The sequence below is a fragment of the Mastacembelus armatus genome, chromosome 12 (assembly GCF_900324485.2).
Source record: "Mastacembelus armatus chromosome 12, fMasArm1.2, whole genome shotgun sequence".
NCBI classification, from domain to species: domain Eukaryota; kingdom Metazoa; phylum Chordata; class Actinopteri; order Synbranchiformes; family Mastacembelidae; genus Mastacembelus; species Mastacembelus armatus.
Genome location: NC_046644.1, coordinates 9398322 through 9419499, shown reverse-complemented (window position 1 = coordinate 9419499; position 21178 = coordinate 9398322). Strand labels below are relative to the sequence as shown.

The 21178-nt window shown below is 40.1% G+C and overlaps 1 protein-coding gene across 2 annotated transcripts in view; it reads right to left on the bottom strand.

The window, feature by feature from the left end:
- LOC113125008 (matrix metalloproteinase-17-like) overlaps positions 1-20473 on the bottom strand; it is a 48986-nt gene extending 28513 nt beyond the window's left edge. Inside the window, exons 1-4 of one of the 2 annotated variants that reach the window (XM_026298248.2) lie at positions 20280-20473; positions 19950-20200; positions 3391-3523; positions 3095-3230 (exon numbers count right to left, since the gene is read on the bottom strand). In XM_026298248.2, the coding sequence (XP_026154033.1) occupies positions 3095-3230; positions 3391-3523; positions 19950-20084 (404 nt within the window). In that variant the 5' untranslated portion in view covers positions 20085-20200; positions 20280-20473. Of the gene's footprint in view, positions 1-3094; positions 3231-3390; positions 3524-19949 lie in introns of both variants that reach the window. The other variant, XM_026298249.2, reaches the window with a different exon arrangement.
- Between the last annotated feature and the right edge of the window lie 705 nt (positions 20474-21178).

The window sequence follows — 21178 nt, the reverse complement described above, 5'->3', positions numbered from 1 at the left end:
ACCGGCCACCTTCGACTTTGAACATGTATCTACTCTTTTTAAATAACCTATAGTACATCCATGATGGCCAACATGGCCCTGTGTGTGTATTCATGTTGCTACTCAGTGATGAAGTTTAAAGAGACACGAGAACTGCTGATGCTGCAATCCAGCATCAATCAGTAAAACCTACCTACTATATTAGACTAAACAAAGACACAATGTTTGTCTTGTTTACTTCTTTCTTTCTTTGTCCTCCTCATCTTTTCTCTTCTCCGCTCAGCATGTTACACCTATCGGTTTGAACTATCAGTCGGGCTCCAAATGACTGCCAGGCTGTCTGCTGTGATAATGGGCAAACAATATGAGATAATGAGCTAACAGTGGGCTGTTACACAGCTCGGCTGTTAGAGCCTGTAACATACTCGGCTGAGTGCAGTGTGGTGTATCGGCATTTGTGTGGCAGCAAAGGAAATGGGTAAGCAGGAGTTAAATTGGAATTGCGGCCTCAGCCCTGGCACTCAGTGTCCCAAACATCATCACAAAAACCGCTTATTTAAATTTCTGTTGTGGAAAAAAAAAATTGCATCAAGTCCCATTGTTTTCCCTCTGTGAAATAACCATAACTCACCACCTGCTCTGCACATTTCCAGTACATACAGTAAAGATGTGATTGATGTGTGTGAACGACCAGAGGAGAGTGTTAAGCACCAGTCAATCAAACACTGTCAATCATACCAAGGGGATCTTAACCAGGAATGATGGGTGAGTCTTTGCTTTTTACTGTTGATGTGTCTAAACAAACAGCCTATACATAACAGTGCCCACCTTTGCTAGATCAGGCACCCTCATAACCAGTCACATTTTAAACAACGCAGGTATGAAAATTGCACTAAACTCGACTAGTTTGAGCTTAAGTTAATCCCTGTGAGTTTTACTTTTCCACAGCTAATGAACTAAACTTCATCCAGATCTTTCCAGCACATGCAGAGATTGAAACACTAAAATAGACAGTACACTATGACAAGAACAAGACTGACTAGCAACCCAGCTTCATTAACTAATTACTCTTAATGGGCATAAGATAACCTAATTGTACTGTTAACATAACAACTGCCTTCTTATGACTCTAATTCAATTCAGATGTCAATCTTTTACCAGCTACCAGTCTTTATTAAAAGAAATTTCCAACCTAAGGACTACAGCCATTGTATCTGAATTCTATATGGCTAGAATGAAGTTTAAATAAGTTTAAAAAAAGGATCTAATACAAACAGAGTAATAAAACATCTGTAACCAATTTTGTTTATATACATGACCTTCTTGGCTGTGTAATGAAATTATTAAAATTGATATATTAAAGCATATGTAGGTTTTTCTTCTAATCTGCTTGATGTGGATCAGCATACCAACATTTAATATGCCTGTCAGATTACATCTGACTCATTAGCTGTTTTGCACATTATCTCTTTCTGTCAGCCTTGTTATTGGGCCATATAATCTAATAAAGTACTGCTACCATAAAATATTAAGATGATAAAAATAATTTTCCGAACCAAGCAGCAAGGGAATCACTAAGCGAGTGGTGCAAAAAGCAGCTGAAAACAGAAGCAGAAAGCAGAAAGCAAGCCCAGAGAATTACAGCGGAGGCAGATGTATGCAGAATATCAATGCTTTGTTATGGCGCTTTACTGAAAATCTGTACCATGTGAAAATCTCTGTGGATCTCAAGCCATAATCCTCAACTGCTCTCCTGCTTACTGTTCTACAAATCTGAGTGCTATAAACACAAAGGTGTTTCACTGGACTGAAGACAAGTCTGTCTTATTTCAGTGCAGTGAGCTGACAGCAGCGCGGTGTATGATTGGCGGCGGTACAAATATGAGGAAGAGAAAATGTTGAAGCCCGGCAGGCAGAAGGCAGAGCAGAAATGCCTGTGGTTACGTGTGCATGTCCTGTATGTGTCTTGTGTCTGTGTCGGCTTTAATGATTTCTCAATTCTTTTGTATATTCATATTCTGCATCCATACACACGCCGTTACAGTTAGCTTATGACAGCTAATTGTTGAATCACGCCTGGGGCAAGAATCACGCTCGTGTGAATCACTACAGACCATAAGTTGCACTGCCTCCTCTTCTGCTGTCTGACACAATGCTGAGGCTCCTCAGATGTTTACATTGTTCTGAGACTTCAGAGTCCTGCGCATAACACTACGGAGAACGTTCTTCGAATTTCTTGTTCCAGGGATAACCAATAGAAAACTGAATAACGATTTGATGCCTTTCTATGGTCTTTACTAGAATTTGAAACTTTGCAACATTTTAAATCGCCACTTAAGAAATCAGTTTAATATGAATACAGAAAAGAGATAGATGTAAAATATATTTTCATTTGGGTATTTCTTTAATTACTATGTGGAATTAAACCACTTAATGTCTAATTTGTAAATCTAATCAGTGAAAATTAATTCTTTTCATAAACTTTCTAGACTTTAGTGCTAAGAAAACTTTCACATGTACCCACATTTTAATTACCTCAAACAACATTTTATTTTATAAATTTAATGAGCAATTTATGCCTTAAGGAATCACAGTAGATCCTCTGAAAAGACAGATGTTGTTTGTTGCTTATTAAAGGTCCCTCTAATCAGTCTGCCACTTTTACAAAATGTCTTTTCCTGGGCCAGAATTGATCTGGAGTGTAAAAGATTTCCAGCTGCAGGAAGAGTCTTCTAATCTAATCTATCAAAGCAGGCAGAGGAGGAGGGAAAATAGTGGGCTTTCTGACTTAAAGCTACCCACACACTGCACTGATGTGACGTATCAGACTGAATCTGACTCAACAGAACTGCATAAGGCTCAGACGAATTGATCTTATTTGAAACAAACTAAGATGAACACAAATTATACAAAAGTAAGCCAAGTGGATGGTTTTTCTTTGGTGCTATGTTCTATTGATGTGCATTTTCACAGGATAAACTCTATCCTTTCATTGCAGATGATAGGAGTAACTAGTGTAACCTGTCCCACCTGGTATTCAGCTAACTTCTCATCAGTAAATTTCAGTACTACAGTTACACAATGTCCAGTAAACCTGTGTTTCAGCGTTCCCTACCTCCAGGAGAGATGTCTCTTATTCCACTTGTTCTGAGGAGGGAGGCTTCTTTTCCTGCGACCCATTGTCACCTCAGCCTCAGACACATCTGGTAGGGAACATCTGGGTGTTTTCATTAGGCCCAGTGTGGCTTGGTCTAAAGAGAAGAGAGGCTGATGGTGTCAGACAGGAGCTGATTACACTTAAAGTTAGTTTTCATATTTGGATTACATTATGTAAGTTATTTCAATATATTTTGCCTTCATCCATCCAAAGGACACATATGCCCCCCCCCCCGAACAAACACAGCCACATACCTAAAACTCCGGTTTCCTTTAGTCCTCCGAACTTCTGCATGGCTTTGATGGCCTTGGTCAGGGCCTCCTTGGTCTGAAGCTGACCAGTCACTGGGTCAGGAGGGGGGAGGTAGCCAAATTTGCTCAGCCAGTCCTTAGGGGGAAACAGAGACAGAGGTCAAGAGTCACCCCAGGCATTTCAAGGACTCCAGGTATACCAGGACTGCAGAGGGTCAGACACCTGTTCATGTTTACTGTCCGTGTGTATTTCAACATGTTTTTTTAACTACTGCAGAGTTGAGTTAACTATGTGTGTCTATCTTTAAGTGTGTACAGTATGTGGTTAAAGACATAGCAACAGATAGCAAATAGTCCCTAAGTACAAATCAACTGATGATCTTCCTCAGCCACCACAACCACTCACATACACATCCCTGAATGTGATGCGATTACAAATGTTTGACAACCACTGCAATAAAGCAATGGCAGCACCCCCTCCCTATTTCTTTTTATACCTCATTCTCTGATTCTTCTCATCTTTCATCTTTGCACTTATGCTGGCGCTACACGTCGTACTGTAAGGGACACTGAAATCTCTCCTGTATTTGTGAGGCATGAAGCATTGCTGATGGAGCTTAACAGTTTCATCAGAAACACAAATGATCAAAAGGAAGATACAGACATCAATTTAATATTTTTCATAACCAGATCTGTATTTGACACAGTTGCCACATAAATACTACCGTTACACTTGTAATGATGATGGTTATAGAGATCTTTTGTTTAAACATCAATTAAAGGAATAAAACGGATGAGAAAAGACACACAAGCCAGGAAAAACAGAAGCCATACAATATGTGGAGGTTGGCACTGTGACTCCATTTCCATTTCAGATAAGTGAAGTTGCTGCCAGTCACAGCTGCCCAGCTGACTGCAGCGAATGGTTTTGGAGTGTATTAGATGCTACTGTACCATGAGTCAAAGTCACCCCCCCTCCCTCTCTCTCTCTTTCTTTCATTCTTGTCTCTTCTTCCCTGAGGCTTGTGTCTCTTTTTCTCTCTTGTCATTTTTCAGAGCTTCACTAAGCCCCCTCCTCCCTCCTAATGACCTGACAGTAAAAAAGAGATGGGAGATGTCGGGGTTTTGATCAGCACCAATCAGAGGTGAGTGACACACATCAATAGCAAGGTATTGGTCTTGTACCGAGAACACCAGGAAAATCCCATTAACTGAATGACTTAGGTTTAGTGATGCTCTCTGCTGGCTGACATTTGGCGCCTCATTCTTGGCTTTTATAAAGGAACTGAATTGACCCTGCATTTAGGAAGATGAGAAACTGCAATTTGCTGAATAATTTTCCATGAGTATTACCATGAGTGAGGTGAATCAGGTCAGTGAATTGAGAAGATAGCAAGGAAGTTAAATTGGTTCTATAAATCAACAAATAACATAAAGTGATGACACTGTTTTCCAGACATTTTACTTTGCTGGTACCAACACTGATAAAAAGTCAGATGGGGAAAAAAAACATGAGCTGTCAGTCAGTCATATACAGTAGGTCTAAAACCAACACTCAGGCTGGGCAAACAATTTTAGAAGCAAAAATGAAAGTGGACGGTAAGTTTTTTTTTTTCCAAATAAGTTTTGTCTTTGTCGTCTGTATTCATCCATCACACTTCACACACGTCTCTCAAATCCATACGCTAAGAAGGTGATACGTGTCAGTGAGACAATACTCAGAGTAAATAACTTTTGAGTGTGCTGATCCAAGGCAGTGCACAGAGGAAGGTAAGGAGGACTGCTGGAAAAAATCCATACATTTGTGATGATGATTAAAATAAGAGAACAACAGAAAAATGCTATTTGCCCCATATTAACTTTATAATTTCTAATATACACAAGTGCTGAGCATTATCTGTTGCACTTTCCACAAAATATGATCAAGTTCCTCGAATCCCCCCAAATCAAATCAAACATACCAAAACATACCAAGCGTGTGCATTTTTGGAATATGTGTGCATCCATACCTGCAAGAGGAGGTGTCAGTGGAAATGATCGATTGCATTAGTTCAGTAACATGCTGCTGAACTGCTAAATTATATATAGACACTGATGTCACCGTGTTCAGGTGAGACGTGCATGTGCTGTGAAAAGGCTTCACACTGAGTTGTCTGAGTTCAGACAGAGAAATAAAAATCAAAGGTTGCTGGACGAGGTAAACAATACACTTGAATGCACTTCAATAGCAATAGGGCACTCCCTCACACTCGACAGACTTACAATTTAAAGTGGTAAGAACAAACTTCAAACTTCAATGAGCCAAAAGAGGATGGTTTACTCCAGGGGTCTCCATCTCTGAAATCTACGATAAGAGAAATAACTGGGAAAAAAATAAATAAATAAAAGCGTGCAGCGTGGGAAAACAGACCCTGGCCTGTACAGCAAATTCATTCTCTCCAAAATCTCTGATTAATAATAAGAGGACAGACACAAACACTCATTAACATAAACAGTTAAACACAGACACATACATGCGCGCACAGGATGCAATCAAACGGCGTCTAAAGCCTGTGTATAACTGAGCTGCTTCCCAAATGAGAAGCCGTTTTGAAAGCCTTTGGTATTGCAGTGCTAATGCATTTGCTACAACAATTGCAGCAGTGTTTTGATTGCTGTGCTGCTTTCTGCACAAAATAAGAGCGTGGACTCTTACTATAGCTTCTCTGGTCTTATGCAGAACTGCAAAGCAGAACTAAAGAACATCTTGTGTGGCAGAGTTCAACCACTGCTACAAGCAACTAAATACTACAGTACATGCAAAGTTATTGTTATTCTCTTCAGTAATTTATTCAGGAGGAAGAGAGTCTCTGAGAGCAAGTAAGGAAAAAGCAGGTAAATAAAAGTTTCCTGTCAAAAACATAATCAAGACTTTAAGGTCATCTGAAAAATACCAGAGACAGAAAATTATTTTCATAACGACAGTCTGGAGTCATACTAGAGTCTACATTCTTGTTTTATTGTCATGTGTCACTTGCTTTAATGGCAGCTGAGGTTTGGAGGATAAAGTTTTAGAAATAACAACTTGGTTGAGAGAAACTCTACAATTTCTTTTGCAAATTGAAGTGCATCCAGAGCAGACATGTGTCTTTCATTCAGTTTGCACCTGAATCTGTAACTACATGATCAACAATAGTAAATGAAGACCTCAGGATCAGAAAACTCAGAGATCAAATAAAGAGATCAAAATGCAATGACCATGAACTAGAAAACCATCCATTTCTTAAAATACTATGTGATGTTTACAGAATGACTTGTTAACTGAAATTTGATAAACTAATCAAATTAATTTATGAAATATAGAAACAGACTGCGATCAGGATTAGTGAATGTCAGAGTGAAGCTCAGGCACAACTTCATATCCTTTCTGAAATTACAAAAAATAGCCAGTATATATGTTTTTATTATTATATTTTTATTATATTACTACCCATTATTTGTGCAATCCTTCCTTAAATGAACATAAATAAAGGCACCTTTCACTACATGCTAACAAGCAGAGTAACACACAGGATAGTTACTGACAACACTTAATATATAGAACCACACCAGTTCCCACATCTCTTTTTGTTTTCCTCCTTGAGGGAACTGTTGGAGCACTGGCTCAGCTGCAGTCCAGCACCACTCAAAGTGGGACCCCAGCAGAGCAAATGCTTGCTGACATGGGGGCTTGACCCCTTGTCCCAACTCAGGCCCGGGAGCCCTGAACCAATTGCCCTACTTGCTTGTGAAATGACCTGCCAAGTCCTGGTATGTTATCATTCAATTTTGATAACAAAAGCCAAAATGTCCCCACAGAGCAACTATGACTAGTGATGTGTCATTTTGTCTGAAAACTAAATCCAATGAAGCCATAGGATCCAAATATAATACTCACTGTGTGTGCCAGTCCGTTAAAACACAGTCATGTCTAGTTTTTGGGTTAAACCGAATACTTCACAGTTATGTTACGGGATCAAGGTATTTGATTACATTTATATTTAATTGAAATCTTTCCTGCATAATCCCATGCAAAATGTTTTGGTGTTGACATTTTGGAAAATCCGCTTTTTCTTGGCAAGATCGAAAAATGTCACAACAATAAAAATGAAGACATCACCAGCAGCTGTCTGACTTAATACAAAAGGTTGAGGGAAAGAGCCAGGCTGATGCTCTTGTGTTTCAAATACATGGGCCAGACGTCGCCATCACATCTAGATCTCGTTTGTTTAATCTGGACAAAAACGAATGTGTATATTTTCTCAGTCAGCATTTTACTTATAAACCCATATTGTTATGCCAGTTGTGGTTACTTCACTTAAAAGATGACTGTGCTTTTCAATACAATCTGATCAAACCAGCCTCCACACAGCAGATTAAAAAATGTCATTAGTGGTGCAGAATGCCTCCAGCGCTCTACAAAATAGCCATGTTTGCTTTCCCCTCTTAGCTGTACCATTTGAATACTGGCAGCTGTGCAGCATTTAATCAGTGTGAACAACACTTTTCATCACTGTCAATAAATTCTACAGTTCGCAGGGGACAGGGGTGCAACTGCACTTCAGTGTGGTACAATTAGAGAGCCTTCTAAACCCAACTCGGCTTCTGATGTACCACTTACTGCGAAAAGCAGTCCTTATTCCTTAGCATTTAGCCCAGGCAGATTCAGCTCTAGTGTAAGTCTCACTGCATCCATTCTAACACAGCTGCCATCTGTCTCCAGTGTGCTCGTCTTCTTACATTTTGTATAATCTTTACACCTCGAGCTCCTTGAGTGTTAAGAAGCCCAGTTTTGCCAAATTTGCAACATGAGATCATTTTCCCTCCTGTTGATTTGGACAAATTATCGGTAAAGCAACTGTAAAACTGGTGGTCGATGTGTCAGCATGCAAAAGACCTGTAAGACTCACAACTGTTGTGATGTTGCCAGTGTTTGTGATCAATGCTCATAACTCATTCTTATGAAACTGGCCCCATGTATTTTTGGGTTGGTTTCACAGGATTTGTGCTTTATTGAAAATGCAGTACTTTGATCTCAGGAATTTACTTCTCTGTATTAGCCAAAAACCAATTGGTTATTTCATCTAAGAACAGTTTCTCAACTGGGTTTTCAGGGAGTATGCTCATGATATCACTTCGCTTTCAAACTCAAATTATATGGGTGACACTTCAACACAAGGGAAAATTAAGACCATTTCTATTAACACAAACATATTCTTTTTAAAAGAGCCAAAGTTCTGTCACCTAAGAGACAATCAAACCCTCTTCTTTTTGCACATACTGTACATGTACATGCATACACAATAAATGTGTTATATGTGAAATATAACGACAACTTCTGTGTTTCGCATGCACAAATGCACACAACCAATTAGACAGGGGAACTCATATTTTTGTTCCACTAGAGTACAATATCCTCCTTTTTCTGTCCTTTAACGTAAGGCTCTCAGCTGGCACAGACTCACACATAATGAGTTTTGTGACTACCAGTATCACCACAGCAACATCTCTCAGAAGCAGACCCATGTACACGACTTCCTATGTCCCACAATACCTCCCTGTTTAGCCCTTAGGAAGAACCTTCATCTTCAGCTTCTCCAACAGGAAATGAGTCACTGGGAGAAATGTAACCCTGCGACCTCAGTGACTCCCAAAGGTCATGCATTAGCACACCACTGGCGAGTTTACATTGTTCCTTACTACCTTGAAGATGAGGTCCAATCTGTGGCCAACCCCCTGGTCTTTCTAAATGATGTAAAACAGGACAAGAACAGGAGTAAAAGTCTGAAAAATGAAAAAGTCAATGTTGTACAGTTAAAAACTTTTAAGATAGCATGATGGTGAATTAATGCCAATTAAGACTGAAGCTTACTCTTTCCTCTTGGGTGCTTTTAGCTGAATTCTTTTTTTTTTTTTTGTTTATGGCCTTTTAGAGCTGAACATGTTAGATTTCATGCACACAAATGCATGAAAGTCAACAAAAACACATGGAGCTTTGTGGGCTGCAAGTATTGCATTCTTACTCAGACGCCAAGCAAGAAACATCCAATTAGTCGCCCACAGCATTGGTCCATGTATAAGGAGATTTATTTGTAGAAATTATGTTTGAGTAAGTGTATTATAATGTATCTGCATGTTCTATGCTGTGTCAGTCCCTGCACTGCAGAGTGAGCCTGTTACATTGACAGACTGTTGCATTATGGGCTGTTTAGAACTTTAATGTTGCTAGTCTATAGAGGAAATACATTTCTGAGTGCAACTGAGTCAAAAACTCATCGAAATATCTTTAGTGGAGGAAAAAAGGAAAGGAAAAGGAAAATTAGTCAAGTGCTACCTTGGTGAAGAAATCAGGATTGGGAGCCGGTAGAGGAAAATGTGTGCGAGTGTGTGTTATATGTGACTGACAGGCAATGAATGTGTGGTGCTCAAAAACACCAGGCCAAGCTACAAAAATGTTATGATGTAACAGAAGCATTTCATGTTTCAGTTTTATGACAGAAAGAGTTTCAGGAAGGGAGACTTCTCTTAAAATAAAAGAAGAATCAAACAAGAAGGCCTCTTGATTGAATGTTAGTCTGATTAAGAAACAGTTTTGATTAAAAACCTTAATCTTTTCAGTTTTCTTAAGTTCTGTGTCATAAAATTGACACCAAAAAAAAAAAGCCAACAAACATAAATCACACAGATTTAAATGTTTCACATCAAGCAGTGCTCTGCTTGTCATGCTGCTCTCACCAAAGAAATCTCACTTAACTGAATTTGATCAGAACATCCATGAGCGTTACGAAGGTGTTATCATTATTCATAGCAGTCATAGCAGCCAATTTACATCACCTACTTTATTCAGAGAAAGATGGTTTAGTTAAAGTATTATACTGGGATGATGTAGGATCCCGGGAATGAACGTGCACTTAAGTGTGTTTGACTGAGAAGCTCCTGAAGCCATTCCAGTGGCATATCCTGAGTGTAAACACAATTTACTGAAGAAATGAAGGATTTAGTCTCATTTGTGCAAACAGATAAGATCAAAGTGGGAGAATACAGGGGGATAGAAAGACAGGAAAATCGGAGCTGACACATAGCCTGAATGACACATTTAATCGCACAGAAAATTGAGACTAGATTGCCATGGCAGCGGTAAAAGAGTGCGAATTAATGCATGCCAAGAAATCATGGGTGCCCTAATGCATCTCCCCTCTCCCTCTTCTTTAAACTGAACATGACCCCCCTCTATCCTTGTATGTTTTTCATGCATGTGTGTGTTCAGGATTCGTAGCCTGTTCGAAAGTGGGGATTCAGTTTTTTAAAAAGCCATCCAAAAACCTTAGCAGCTCACAAGAGTCAGTTTTCCTGTAATGCCTGATTTATGCTTTCATTAACTGTCAAATTGGAACAATTAATATAAATAAACACAGTTTAAACCTGACCTGGAATTACTTTATTAGACTGAGGGAAAAAAGGCTTAGAGAGACATCAAGAGTTGGAATTAAAATAAGTACATATCAGTTGGATTAGTCATTTGTGTTAATGAGTATAAAGAATGCCAACATTTTGGTCTGTTTTATGGAGAGAGAGAGGGTTTAAGTAAAGAATTACCGTGAGTCAGGAACACCGCCTTTATACAGTTAAAAATCAAAAGTTGCATAACCCTCACCCCACAGTGATCCTTCATCACATCCAATTAACATGCACAGAATCAGAAAACATACATTTTTGAGAAATACAAGCTCTCTTAATAGAAACATATGAAGTCATTTTATAATCCAAAATGCAGCACAGTGTGTATGGTTTCAATTTGTGCTTTAAAAAAGAAAATTGTGCAAATGCCAGATGTCTCTACAGCCTCCTGACATAGAAAAGTTGGTGTATTAATAAAAAGGTATATAACGTTTAGTTTTGTGATAAACTTCACAATAGTTTGCAAGGTCATTACTCCACATAGCAGATGGTATTTAAATGCACTGGATACTAAAGGCGCCACTGTTTTCTCAACAATTTGTACATTTGTTGATAACCAACATGAACAATGAGATCATTTTGGCAGCAGGAGACAAAACTGTATTTCATCAGATCGTTATCTGGAGTTTATATCTCATTTATGCTCTCTCCATATTTTAGCCTTCACTTTCTATTGCCATGGGCACTTAACTGTAACCAGAAGTGATCAATCCTTTAATGCAGGAGGAAACAAAACTTTTGGATGCATGTGAGCATAAAATCCAGCTGAGTCTGGTTTAAACCACTCACTTCTTTTTTTGGGTATTATTCAGCAAAGATGTTAAAACCCAGAACAATGAGCCTTGTGTCTCTCTGTGGACATCCACACCACAGTTTTCTTTGTAATCCTTAAATTATCTGGCCCAGTTCATATATTTAGCACTATTTGTGCATATATTACATAATTATTTCCACTGAATCCACAATAGACTTGGCACAGGACGCTGTTGCTGCTTTACAGATATGTGACAAAACCTGTATAAAAAGTAGGCGTCAAAAAGAATACAGCATATAAGCTCTTTTATGCCTTTATCAGTGGACACCAAAGAACAAAAACTCAATAAAGAAAATAAAGGATTAATACCAAAACCAGCTACCACTTTACCAAAGAGCCTCTTATCAATGACTAAAACATTTTTCTTGTCAGTTACAGCAGCTGTTTAGCAGGAGATCTGCTGCAAAATATCCTAAAATCTTGAATTTATGCCTCTATATCATTTCATCTTTAAAAAAATGTTAATCTTCATCTTAAAAATAAGTTTTCCAGTCTTAACCCAAACTGATAATTAACTGCTGCTTTATCTGAGAAGGGCACAAGAAGAAACAGATGTAGCAATCTTCAGAATGTGGTTTTGTTCCACTGATGTATTATGTAAAGGGGCTTTCAATCAGAATAAGTCATAATTTAACCATTTTTAGATAGACGATGGAGAAAAGAATGACATTCAATGAAAGCCCCCTACTCCGCAGGCAGATGTCACATGAGCCAGCCTGCTGAAACTCTCAATCATTTCACTTCAGGAAGCATTTTTGCTCTGCTGCCAATACAATGTACACATAATGGGCCCCAAGTCCGACTTGTTGAAAGGGTACAGTACATTCTGACGGATGTGCTTATTCTGACGCCCCGTTTCCATTCAGTTCGAGGTGTGGATGTCATTTCCTAGACACTTGGGAGGAAAAGCTGTCCTAATTTGCATGTTTGTGTGTGTGAGAGCATGACAACGAGGATTAACATGCTACTGTAAGTGAATCGTTTAATCCTTGTCTTAGGAACAGCTGGTTGTACAGAGAGCTGAGACTCGGCTCCCGTTTGTTCCTGGAGGCAGTAAGGAGGAAGGTGGAGAAACAGAGATATTAAAAAAAGGGAGGTAGAGAGAGACGGAAAAGAGAAGAGAATACAAAGAGGAAATGAAACAGTGGGAGAAAAGAGCAAGAAAAACATTTAATGCTTAGAGGAGAAAGTCAGAGACGGAGAATAATGACAGAAGAAAGAGGGAGAGGATGTGAACAGATGACATTAAGGACATCGCAGAACATGTTTCAATACACTGGAAAAAGGCATTTGTTTCATATGTAAACTATGCATGCTCACACAAACCAAGCTCAAACCAAATCTGAATTGTGAGTGTCTTCTGGTGGCAAAGACAGTGTTCCTGACAAGGTATAGCAGAGGAATTAAATGCGTAACTGCTAATACTGTTTTAGGTTAAAGAACAAATCAAATAAAGGCACACCTAGATATTTTTGTGATGAAGGAACGAGCAAATTGATTCTTTCTTGTTTGAGGATTTACAAAGTGTCCTTTTCCAGAACTAAGCATGAGGCACACACGCTCATACAACCACATGTATATTATGTGTGTTTTCTGTATGCATAGTTTTTTTTCTGTAAATACTCCATTACATACCAAAAACCATCAAACCTTGTGCCAGAACATAAACTGATGATAACAAATGATGGGTGGATAGATAGATTGTAATTTTTTGTGACTAAATGCAAAATAGGATTCAAAATGTCATCGAGAGATTATAGATAAACTGATGTTGCCAATTAGAACAAGCCCCTGAAAGCGGAGCTCGGTTTAACAGGCATAACTTACAGTGACTCATTGAGGGGAAAAAAGCTAAGACTCTTTTGAAGTCCCTCTCTCTGTGGGCGGTAATGTGGTGTGGCACCTGGCCAAAGATCACAGACACAAGCACTGAATAAAGTTTGTCCAGTGTCCCCTTGATGGTGAGAATAAAAAAGAAGGGATAATCATAAAGACACACCTGATAGTGCTTAACTGTAAGAAAGTGAAGCTTTAATTTGGTAGTTTGCAAACTGTATATGCCTCTGTGCATGTGAGGCTAGGTGTTTGTATCTATCCCTCTATGATATGCAGCTATGTAAGTCTGATTCAAAGTTCACATGCTGCCATGTGTTACTATAGTGATTCTTACAGATGAGGTATGCCTCTGGTGTTAGCTGAAAAATATTACAACTGGCATGTCTACATTATGCACACACAAAAATACACACACATGCAAGTACACACTGGCTTGTGCCTCCATATCGTTTGACTAAAATCGAAAAGAGCATATCCCCATTCTTACCATTAAGCCTAGTCTAGATTGCAATTCACACAATCATGGGTAGCACTTGAAACTCTGAGGACTGTCAGTGATTCATTATGTTCGCTTGATAAGAAGTTGAGTATCAACACTGGCTAAAAGAAAGTGGACCTAATTGCCAGTGATGTCAGTTAGATCGAGACGCAGCTTCTCTCTGCCGCCCCCTCGATCTGTTGCGGTCGTCCTCCGTCTCCTAACTCTCTTCATTTGACTTGGACCTTCAGAGAATTGGGAACAGGAACATACGAGGGTCTTGAAGTTGACTCCAAATATGATAAGCAATCATCCTAGTACAACCCCCCACCACCCATCATCATCCGCTCAGCTGTGACTTGTTAAGAAATGACAAACAAATGCTAAAGAGAGACAAACTATGAGATCACCAATGTGGCGCGCGCACACACACACACACACACAATAATACATTCAGACATTTTATAGCCACACACAAACAGGAATTAGATGACTCACACACACACACACACACAAGCCACATGTATTATAATTCTGCCAATTTCTGCAAGTAATTTCAATGTACTTTGTTGTTTCTTTTGGGTTTTCTTGATCATGATATTAAAGCCGTCTATTGGCAGTTCAGTTGGCAGGGTTGTAGGTTATTTTAGGCTTCAGCATGCAACACAGCGCAACACCACAAACCACTGTAATTACAAGATCTAGCCAGTCGCTCGAATAGCAATGGCAACCACAACCTTGATCTGGTCAAAGACAAGAGGGAGGGGTGGGACTCCTCAAGTTAAAATAGAACTGTCCACATGGAGTTGATTTGAGGTTTTCTATATGGGGAGCCCTGGAGTGGGCCTGCACAAGTAATGAAGTCAGTTCAAGCCAATGGAAAAAGACCATTGCATGTGTCTCTGTTGTGGAAGATGGCACTCACTCACACACAATATTAAACCCATCACTACTGCAAAATCAAACAGCAATAGACAGGGTAGAACTACTGTGTTGTGACTAGAAAAGGACATTTTAAATATCCACACTCTTCCCTTGAAAAGCAAATAAGCTGATAATTATGCAGCTTGGAGTCGCAGCAGTATTGTTTCACAAATCCATTCAATCACTGCACAATTACATAAAGTGACAGAGAAAGAACAAATGAGTGTATTTAAATATTAGTCTGAAATAAACGCGCAACACATTAACATATTTTCAGGAGTCATCTCTTTGGTCAAAGACAAGACCAGAAAAACTGAGTTTAACCAGCAAGATTTCCTGTCTGCAATATCAACTCCGAATCATGACTTCATCCACATTTATCTGGTGTTGTCATTGACTGAACACGTCACACGCTAAATGTTGCAGCTGCTACACATCAGCCCCACACCACCAGTGGCAGCCAATAAAATGTCGGAGCCCTAGAGATTCTTGTTGAATTGGCCTGTAAGAATTTTTTTTTTTTTTTTAACCCTGACAATCGCCTCAGAAACTTGCACGTCCCCAGAGAACATTTACACTTAGCAAAGCTGTGATGACAGATTGGATAGGCAGACTGAAGGACCGGTTGGTTTCTTCTTCCTGAGAAGCTGAGAATGTGATATATATTACACACCGAACTGTTGCCTGTGCTCTCTGTCAATCATTACAGTGATATATTCCATCCTACTGTATCGTCATCTCCTACTTGACGTTCCTGGAGAAAAAAAAAAAAAAAAAAAAAAAAAAAAACACGTCCTTGCCCTGGATATAAGTCCCATGATGATTTTTGTCCCATGACACAAAAAGGTCATACATCTTGATGGAAGTGGGACAGCGGTGCTAAAAGTATCTGAACAGACAAGCATGACACTGCAATGAGGAGAGATATTAGTTAACTAGCATTGTGTGTTCCAGCTGCTGAGGCCAAGTAAGAAAAAATATCTTACAGGTATACACCAGTGAAATCTCTCCCTCTCATTATGCTAATGGAACCGTCCTAAAGTATCTTAACCCTTTTCATTTCATATGCATTTTCTTTCCTTGACCATGCCTGGTTGATTATGTATTTCAGAACGGCAATCTCCCCATTGTACTTTGCCTCGACTGTCTCCACATCTCTTTGAGCCTCCTCTATCCCTGGGCCTCTGGGTGTAATCAGAAGCACCATGATGTGGTGGTAGAAGAAAGGCTCCTGGATTGGAAGAAGGAAATTGAAAGGAGACTGAAAGACTGAGGGGACAGAATATGATACTACATGGTGAAACGCACACTCCTGAGAGGCAGAGAGACAGAGCTAATGAGGGGTGGTGGTAAGGGAGCCGGGCAGGCTGGTTGCATGAGAACTCAGTATTATGAGGTCTAGCAGGGAGGGTAATAAGCGGGAGTAGTGGTGGAAGTAGGTGGTGGAGGGTGGTGTCTACCAGGCATTTTTTCCCCTCTCTATTCAGTGGGTATGAGACCAGATGGTATTCTTATTGAAGAAACTATAAAGCAAAACGAGAATTAAAAGCAGGCCTGCAGGGCGGGGCTGTCCCATCAGGCATACGCCACGGACGTGTTTGGTTTCATTTCTTACAACACATAAAACATGATAAATAATTAATTTTGCTCATCAAAAGAGAATAAATGCTACAAAGAGGAAAGCAAAGGTCACTTTCGATAAGATTAAATCATAATTAAGGTAACTTTATCATTAGCTGATCTGGTGACCTTACTCTATCTAACTACTGCTGTTAAAGCTACAACTGTACTGGTTCCGAAGGCAAAAAGTCCCTAATGGAAGTCAGTCATTCTGTACTAGTGCAGAAACAGCCATCCGGAGTAAAATGACACAATGAGTCTAAAGCATAGTGCAGATTACACTGTAGCTGTTATGAAGCAGTTCCCACAAATGCTGACATTGCAAAGTGGTGCTCTGAAGTGATCTATTGGGCTAGATAACAGCAAAGCTGAAAGCTGGATGCCTCAGAACTGTGCTTAACTTTGTGGTTCAGTTAATTACAGTCACAGTGTACAGTAGTTACAAAGAGAGAGCGATGCATTAGGAGTTCCAGCCCGACTAAAAGCCAAGTGATGCAGCAATGTGGCGTTGAAGTGTAATGGGACTGGGGAGCAGCAGAGCTGGAGATCAGGACACAGTTCTGTGGGAGGATGGTTGTTTTTGTGGATCAAGTCCCAAATGTATAGCTGTTATGAACACAACTGGACTGAGAAGAAACAAGCCACTCAAACAACTCAACAACCAATTATCCACCTGCTCTCAACAGCTGAGAGCAATTTCATCGATGCAGGAGAGATCTTATTTAAAAGTCAATCAGCCAGTCACCGGGGAGAAGGGTGCGCATCTGTCCACAAGTCTAGCTCCCTTAGTCACTTTATTGTAGACCCTTTTGACACCAAACCAACAACCTGAGAAAAATCAGTGTCTGACTTTGTAGAGAACGCCAATTATCACACTATGATGTACAAGCCCATTCGACCCAAGGACAAAAACAAGTCACTTTATAAAGTTTATGGCTAAAACCCACTCACTCACTCACATGCACATGCACACACACACACACACACACACACACACACACAATACACTATTTGGTGAGTCATTTTTCAAGCAAAAATGCCAAACTAGAGCTAGTTCAGCTTTGAGTGCGACAATTTCCTCATTATCTCTATTTATACCATTAGATGTGAAATATTTATCGGTTTTGGACTGTTGATCGGAAAAAACACAAAGTACTATATTCAAAGATATAACCTTGGGTTCTTACAAACTATGGTGGGTATTGTTTTTATTATTTTCAGAGAATATTGAGAATACACCCACCCACTTAAAAAATAATTTTCACCTTTAAGCTGAGAAATAGAAATCCTCTAAATTAATTTGGATATTAGCTCTGAATCCAACGTTTTCCAAGAAAGATGAGCTTGTGCTGCTAATCTGACTGAGAATAATTCAGCTCTGCAGTTTTAAGCTGCTTTCAGCCCATTGTTTTGGTTTTGGTTTGTAGGTTCATAAAAAATGTGGGCAGCTGCTCCCAGCTGAACAGCTCATGCAAAACAGTTGTAAAGCATGAAATGGTGGAGAGCTGTAGTAAACCTGGCTGATGAAGACAGTGCAACATCTAGCAAAGCAATAAACTCGTATAGTTTTCTCAATAGTTGATGAACCAAAACAGAAATAAAACAGCAGTGAATTATGAAATGCGATTGGATATATGGCGAGAAACAGAGCCCAACTGATGCCCACATTGCTCTGTCGCTGCTGGATGTGTAAGAAGCCAAGCGTTTGCTCACGCACTCAAACAAAGCTCAATAAAGCTGCGTTGATAACAAGACAGCTAGAAGGATTACTTGACCAAACACCACACCATCCGCATCCAACCACCCAATATGTTGCATTTCAGTGTAAAAACAAAATGAAAAGCTATGGCTTTTTGTTATTATGAGAAAAAAGTAAATATATTTACTGTTATGCATACAGACTAAAGCTGTGCATCTGTGTTTGACTGAATGACAAGCTTTAACCAATAATACTAATCTTTTTATTTTAGCACTGTGCTGTTCACTCATCCAGTCAAACCCCCCAAAGGATGTGTCCTTTCACCTTGTTATCTCCAACATTTGCATATACTAACCACAACCTGATGACATTTGTAGATGACTCAGTGCTCCTCCCTGCACACTCAAAAACCCTAGACACCACCACGTGACCATCCTCGACAAATTGAGGGGCATTTCATGTCCGCAGCTAATTGTATCCAAGACCACGGAGACGAGTACTTGTCTCCAGGCAGCACATATCTACAGGAGGTGATCCAGCAATAGAAATGCCTCATCAATGACTCTGATCACAGAATTTGTCCTAAGGCCTGTGTGGCCAAAGACAACAAAAACAAGGCAGCTGATGATAGAGAGAGAGAGAGATGATGATGACACAGAGGGAGAGAGAGATGATGATGATGATGATGACAGAGAGAGAGAGAGAGAGAGAGAGAGATGTAAGGAGACAGAAGTTAGATAAGCAGCACTTTGAGGAGTGAACTTGACTGATGCACCTGAGTGGTAAATGTGGAGAGACAGTGTAAACAAATGAGGATTATGCTCACACAGTAGCCAAACATTTAATTAGCCTGTTGTGTCAAGAGTTACTGATTAGTAAATACCTATCTGCAGGTGCTCCGCTCATTAACCCCCCACCCCCTTCAAAATAAAAAACAAAAAAATATGAAAATTGCAAAATTGTATGCATAATGTTTGTGTAACCTTCTGAAGAACATATCAGTTATTATTGGATCATTTGCTCAGACATAGTTAAAGTAACCATACTCAAAAGATCTGATTCATATTTTCCATATTCGTTGTAGATTAAATTCAACAATTAAATTCACAGCTCACATCGTGCTGTATGTCACTGGTTGAGCAGGATGTGCTGCACCACCACCTCTCACTTTAAACAACCATATTTGAACCCAGTGAATGTTCACACTTGGCATGAGACATAGTGGAGATTTTGGGTTTTTTTTTTTGTTTTCTTTTAGAGCCATGAAGGGAAGAGAAAATGGCCAATGACATATTATGGGGTAGGTCTGTCACTGCTGGATGTGAGTGTCGTTTGCCATTCATCAGGATGTGTCAGCATGCTGTGGAGGAGGTCCACGCTCCGTCAAGGGAAATACATTTACATTTATTTATCGCGAGGTATCACAGGGATCCAGAATCCAGACTCCTATTTTATCATCTATCACATCCAACCCTGAATCCTCCGTGCCCTGGACTGCTGCGGGCTGTTAAAATTCAGATCAAGTAGTGATAAGGACAGCGCTCGGCTCACACATCTAAAAGTAGGTTAAACTGCCTGTTCTAGCAGCAGAGAAACGCATCACTATGCCCACTGCCGAGATCATGGAAAAAAAACTTCCCACCCGAAAGGTCCAGAAGTCATATTAGGTAGTAAAACTTCATACACCACCTGGAAAAAAAAGGCAGAAAACTTACCACCCCCATGTCCAGCTGCTCGGTAGTCAGAGAAGGAGCCGCTCCAGTCAGAGGTAAAAACCAAAACATGGGCACCAACAGCAGCATCTCCGGAGAAATATTCCTCCTCCACTTGCGAAGACCCAGAGAAGTCATGATGCCCTATGACAGGCTGGTCCTGCAGGGCTCAGACACCGACTCCGACAGCAGCATCCACGGGATAAATCACACACCGACGCTCCGGTAAAATGTGCCCGAAGAAGTCTACCTCACTGTTGAGCGCAAACACATAAAACACATTAAAACCGGCGGCGGAAAAAAGACGGATTCATAAGTTTGTAAAAAGAGCACCTGTAACTGTCATTGAAGTGGCCGTGGACGGAAGAAACAAAATGCTTATTCTTGTCCTATATCATGTCCATCAGAGCTGATATCCCCGCAGCAAGAGGCTCGGGCTCCCCTCCTGATCGCGCTGTCTCGGCGCACTGGAAAATGAAAGCAGCTGCGTGCGGTTTTTGTCCCGAGCAGCAGCAGAGACCGCTCGTTGACGCACACACAGTCGGGGTGGATGAGTATTTGGCTCGGAGGATTCAAGGGAAGGAGGGAGGACAGAGGGGAGGAGAGAGGAGGGGAGTTCAATGCCTTTTTCAGCCTACTTGGACACCACTGAATTAATGACGCGCGTCGTGCGTAATTTGAGATTGTCAAGGGTTAAGACCAAAGACATAAGGCACAATTTGTCAGCGTTGCTCTACTACTGAATAGAGAAAGGAGTCAGTGTTAAGTGGGTTTGACATGCACTGGACTGAATTCAGGTTTGAACTGAATTGGAACTATTTTAAGGTCCCCAAACATGAACCCTAACACAAACAGGAGGTTCATTTAGTCTTTTTCTAACAAGGGGTTTTTTTTTTAATATGACTTTTCCTCATTCTCTTGCTGCAGGCTAGCTGTGTGCTTCTGTCCAGTCTAGACCTAAATTTAACACTTAACCTGATTTTGACCCTGATGCTGAAGCTCCACAGTGGCTTTGGTGCCAGTGGGTTATTCATTGCCAGATTACAGCCTTACAGACTGAGACATGGGCCCACATTGATGCCCCACAGAATCACCAACACTTCTCCGTGCAATGTGTGTGCACATAGTCTGTGCACGTCAAGTAAACAAATAAATTCAGGAATATACATCATGTGAGGACAGTATCAACATAATTTGTCTAATACTTTGGTTCTTAATCACATACCTGCAAA